The sequence below is a fragment of the Capra hircus genome (genome assembly GCF_001704415.2).
Source record: "Capra hircus breed San Clemente chromosome X unlocalized genomic scaffold, ASM170441v1, whole genome shotgun sequence".
NCBI lineage: Eukaryota > Metazoa > Chordata > Mammalia > Artiodactyla > Bovidae > Capra > Capra hircus.
In genome coordinates this window covers 39838058-39843848 of record NW_017189517.1, presented here as the reverse complement: position 1 = coordinate 39843848, position 5791 = coordinate 39838058, and the positions used below count along the sequence as shown (strand labels likewise).

The following is a 5791-nucleotide window of genomic DNA, read 5'->3' as shown; positions in this document are numbered from 1 at the left end:
GCTATAGTTGGAAGATGTGACAGCAAAGCAATCATTCAAAGTTCCATCCTTATCATTTTTCACTTTGTTCTTTTTGGCCTTGGTTTTGTACATCAGCTTTGAAACTATCATCCCAGGGCTAATGCCTGGCGTTAATGAGTAACTAAGAACACTCTACTTTTGCAATAGAGTAGGGCACATTATAAAAATGGAAAGATTTTGCTTTCTGAGATATGCAAGTGGCTTCTTGGGCATGTGCTGTAAGTACTTTTTTCCTCTTTTGGAACTTTGAGCATTTCTGTCAGCAAGTCAGAATTCCAAATAATCATGAGCTTCAGATTGTTAATTCTAGAGGCCAAGGTCTAAGTGTGATCCTCTGATAATTGACCCCCCTACTAGCCTCTGTGACTTTTTCAGAAAAAGGACTTTGGTGACAACATGGAGATTGGACAGAGGGGGTAGAAGCAGGGGTGTTGGACTGGGAGAGATTGAAGGCTATGTGACTTGCTAGGATATGGTGAAATAATTTAGGCTTCCCAGGTGGCATAGTGGTAGTTTAGTCCATAAACTGAGGCAGTGGCAGTAGAAAGGGAGAGAAGGGAAGAGTTTTGAGAGGTATTTAGAAGGTACCACTCATAGGGCATCATAACTCATTAGATGTGGGAGATGAAGAATGAAGAAACCCCTAAGATGACTCCCAGGTTTCTGGCATGGGAGCCTCAGTAGATAGTGATATGGAATGAAGATGATGGAGCAGCCTTGAGGGTCAAGGAGACGATGTGTTTACATTAGGAAACAGATTTCCAAATGGAAACTGAGGTATGTGTGGAACATTCTAGTGGATACATGCAGTAGGCAGCTGGACAAATTACTGAGAATATAGAAGCACAGTGTAATACAGTATGTAGTTTTGTGCTATGGCAGCTTAGTTCCTAGAAGTGGACAAGATCACTCAGGAAGAAAATAGAGGACTATTTCTTTCTTCATATCACTCCTGTCCATGGTCACTGGATTCCACAGCTGACTCCCTTACTCTTCTGTCTTGTACTCTTTCAGGCTCAGAGAATCTTACATCATATTTTCTGATTGCTGCTCTGATAAATAAAAATATAACGTGAATGAATATAAGAATAGTAGTGTTTAGATGTCTTGCAACTTAGAAATGACTGTATTATACTGACGGTGACAGAGATCTGAAATGCAAAAGGTTACACTTTCATTTTCCTGTTATTTAGAAATATTCCCATACTTTCCATATGTTGCATGAATGTATTAATTTCAGCTCATGATCATGTACATGGCTCCATAAACTACCACCCTTCCATTCCAACTAAACATACTTTTCTTGTGAAAATTATTTCCCCCCCCTTTTTTTTCTGGCCACACAGCATGGCACGCAGGGTATTAGTTCCCTTGTCAGAGATCAAAACTGTGCCCCTTGCAGTGGAAGGGCGGAGTTCGAACCACTGAACCACGATGGAAATCCTTCTTTTAGTCTTTTATTCAAAGAAAAGTACAAGCTTTCTCTCATCTCACCTCTCATAGATTTTATCTTAAGAATAATGCCAAAATTAAAAAAATCTAAAATTCTTATATATTAATATAAATAATAATGTAAGCAGAAGAGTGCTAATGTTATCTGAAGATTCTTTTCACTCCAAAAGGTTGCCTCTAGTTCAAATAAAAAGCAATTCAATTTCCATAAAGTCAGTTTACTCCCAGAATTTTCATATGTCACTATTACATCTGAATGACAATCCTTGCCACTATTTCTGTGGCCCCAGGAACCTACTTCCTGCTCCTATTAGATGTGTCATTAGTTTCTCAGGGGAGAAAAGCATCCCCATAGGCCTTGGTGAGCACATCATTAAATATTTTCTACTGTTTTACTAATCACGATGCGTGATTATTACATGTTTCTGATTCAGAGTTTTCATCCAGCTAAGATTCCCCAATGGTTTTCTCACCTCATCTCTTATAGATTACCTTCCTTCCAAAATGCCACTGTTCTTCTCTCTGGTTCTCTTGATACTTGGGCTTCATTGTGCACCACCTAACAGCTGTGAAGGCAAAATAACCTCCTGCCTTTCCCCCCAACAAAATGCCACTCTCTATAAGATGTCATCTATCAATGCTGACTTTGCATTCAACCTGTACCGGAGGGTCACTGTGGAGACTCCAGATCAGAACATCTTCTTTTCCCCTGTGAGCATCTCTGCAGGACTGGCCGTGCTCTCCCTTGGGGCCTGCTCCAGCACCCAAACCCAAATCCTGGAAAGCTTGGGATTCAACCTTACAGACACCCCAATGGCAGAGATTCAGCAGGGCTTCCAGCACCTGATCTGTTCACTGAATTTTCCAAAGAAGGAGCTGGAATTACAGATGGGAAATGCCCTTTTCATTGGGAAGCAGCTGAAACCACTGGAAAAGTTCTTGGATGATGTCAAGAAACTCTATGAGACTGAAGTCTTTTCTACCGACTTCTCCAATGTTTCTGCAGCCCAGCAGGAGATCAATAGTCATGTGGAGAGGCAAACCAAAGGGAAAATTGTGGGCCTCATCCAAGACCTCAAACCAAACACCATCACAGTCCTGGTGAACTATCTTTGCTTTAAAGGTAAGGTTCTAAGATGTCAATTTCTAGTTCAATGTTCCATAATTTGATGAGGCACTGGAGGGAGCTCACGGTGTCTTCTCACTGGCATTAGTGGGTGTCTCTCGTACCACAGAGACCTGTTCCACTGGATATAGCTGTGTGTAATTTTGGATATTCCCGGAGGGACACATAGCTCTGTGGATGAAACAAGTAAATCTCTAGGGAGAGGGAATATTCAGAGAGATGAGGAGTTACAATGGTCTGAACACCCTGCTCACATTTAGCTAAAGGATCATGGTTTCCAAAAGATTTGGTGAGGTGAGACAAGCTTGCACTTGGCAGGTAAACAGAATTAGTTTAAAATCTTGTTGTGACCCTCACTTGCTGTTCATTCTTGGGCATGTTACATAAAGGCTTCTATCACGTACTATGTACCCACTATATACTAAGCTCCATGCTACATGTGTGGTTGATACACATTGTCTCGTCTAATCTTCACGGTTAATAAATTTCAGAGCTGGTATTCCCACCCAGGTTTGTCTGATTCTAAAGCTGGTTCTTGTAACAACAAGAATCATGTGACTCTTTTCTGAAGGGGCTGTGCCCAAATGATTTCTCCTGGTTCTACAGCACATGTCAGCCATGTTTGGTGGAAGAGTGAACGATTCTTGGCCACAAATCACACACTTGTAGACGGATAAAACGGCAGAACAGATCTGTTGTCTCATTTCATCCTGTGTGTTGGATGTGCTTATACCTTTTTACGGAAGAGGAAACTGTGGCTCTGATGGGTTTAGTGTAAGTATAGTGATTTTGAACACAGACGGAACATCTGTTGAACATGGAGTCCAACAGCCCTGGGTGTGACTCCTGGCTCTGCCACCAGCTATCTGGGAGACTATGTAAAGTCACTGTCTCTCCCTGATCCTCAGTTACTCATTTTTAAAACTGGTTGACAGAAGTTACCTACCTCTGTGGTGGTATTCATTACTAGATTAGATGACTGATGGAGAGGTTCACATTGGCGCTAATGCAGGTTTAAAACCAACTCTCTCCTCTTTGTATTTTAAGCCCAGTGGGCAAATCCTTTTGATCCATCCAAGACAGAAGAGGGTTCCAGCTTCTTAGTGGACAAGACCACAACAGTGCAAGTGCCCATGATGCACCAGGTGGATCAATACTATCACCTGGTGGATACAGAGCTGAACTGCACCGTGCTGCAAATGGACTACAGCAAGAATGCTCTGGCGCTTTTTGTCCTTCCCAAGGAGGGCCAGATGGAGGGGGTGGAAGGGGCCATGTCATCGAAAATACTGAAGAAGTGGAACCGCTTACTGCAGAAGGGGTAAACATCTTAGATGATGTGCAAAGTGGAGGGTGGGCATAAGACTAAGTTCAGAAGAAACCCAGAGGCAGGAGAAACACCCTGAACCACTTAAGAGCTGTGTGATGACCACTAAAGTATAGTGAGGAGATCCTCTTTGCCAATCCCTTTGCTGGGTACTTTACATACATTATTTCATCTAAACTCATCAACAAACCGGCAAAGGAGATAATATTATAAGAATTTTTCAAATGAAGAAGTTGGGACTAGAAAAATGAAATGAACTATACAAAGTCAGCCAGCTAGTAAAAATGATACTTTTCCCAGAGTCCAGCTGGAGCTTGGGGGATGGGTAAGATATTGATAGATGTTCCATACTGCACCAGAAGTGTTAGATGGAAATCCATGAAATTCCCCTGGTACTACCAATTGTCATTCACGCCATTGACATCCCAACTTTTGTGAGTATCCCTAGAGATGTTTGTTGCTTATTATAAGTGAGTCACATCTCCCAACTTCCATTGCCACAGTCCCAAATGGGCTGAACCAGAGAGCATTTCATCTGGGATAACTTCTAAGGTTTTGGTATCATGTGTTGATCTGCATAGTAGTGGTTATCAATTCCTAGGGAAGGAGCAGAATCCAAGACCATACCAAAGAGACAGAAAGGGAGGGAATCATGAGCTTGGTGTTCTAATAGCCATATGTTCCCTCTTCTTTTCCCCACAGGTGGGTTAACTTATTTGTTCCAAAGTTTTCCATTTCTGCCACATATGACCTTGGAGGCATCCTTCTGAAGATGGGCATCCAGGATGCTTTTGCTGACAATGCTGATTTTTCTGGACTCACAAAGGACAATGGTCTTAAAGTTTCCAATGTAAGTTGATAGAGTCCTTTAATATATGAGATGTAAGGGCCATTGACAAGCAGTTAATTCAGATCTCTCATTTTATCAGTGATGATTCTGAAGCCTATAGAGGCAGAATAACTCTTCCTAGGCTAGATTTACTCCAGGGCCATTCTCATTACCCCCAAAACAAGTCATTGTAACAGTGACTTCCATCCTCGACTTTCGTGTTCTAAAATGATTCTGATGGAAGAACTTAATCATTAGAATCGACTCTGATGGAATACAGTTCTTGAGGAGGTGGCGGGGCAGGAGAAAGCTTAATAAATGACTTCTAGTCAGAAAGCCATGAATAAAAGGTTGTCCCTTGACAGCAAGTTCTACAATCAGCAGAGATTCATTAACTACACTTAGCCGAGTGTCTTTCCTATTCAAGCACCATCAACACAGTATAGGGAAGGGGTAGCCCCATCCTTTCTTCTACTTCCCTACTTCTAAACTGTTTCAAAGTCATTTCCTGTTTCTTCCGGGGATCAGCAGTGTTTGTTCTCCCCCAACAGGTTGCCCACAAGGCTATGTTTTACATTGGTGAAAAGGGAACTGAAGCCAGTCCTGAAGTCAGATTCCTGAATCAGCCTGAGACAACTCTTCTTCATCCTATCATCCAATTCGATAGATCTTTCCTGTTGTTGATATTGGAGAAAAACACTAGGAGTATTCTCTTTCTAGGGAAAGTTGTGGACCCAACGGAAGTGTAGTTGGGAAAGAGGCTATTGGCTAATTTCATGTGCTTATTGCAATGAGAAATAAATAAACAGTATAGCCCGATGCGATCGATATGGGCTTGGACATGATTTCCTTTGTGCAGGGGTGGAGGCTGGACCCTAGCCGAACTACACTGGGTATGAAAGAGGCCACTCGTGTGTTCGGATAGTCAATGAGTGGCTCAGTATCCAAAGCACAAGGAGGCCCCATGTCAATATGTTCCTCTTTGTCAGAACATCCACTCCCATCCCAATTAGTCAGCTCCAAGGAATTTTACTGG

The 5791-nt window shown here is 42.2% G+C and overlaps 1 protein-coding gene across 1 annotated transcript; it reads left to right on the top strand.

Moving 5' to 3' along the window:
- Positions 1 to 202: 202 nt before the first annotated feature.
- SERPINA7 (serpin family A member 7) lies at positions 203 to 5583 on the top strand. The gene is made up of 5 exons (XM_005700174.3): positions 203 to 239; positions 1961 to 2596; positions 3647 to 3920; positions 4629 to 4776; positions 5307 to 5583. The coding sequence occupies exons 1-5, from the start codon at positions 233 to 235 to the stop codon at positions 5502 to 5504; spliced, it is 1263 nt and encodes a 420-aa protein (XP_005700231.2). The 5' UTR covers positions 203 to 232; the 3' UTR covers positions 5505 to 5583.
- The last annotated feature ends 208 nt before the right edge of the window (positions 5584 to 5791 follow it).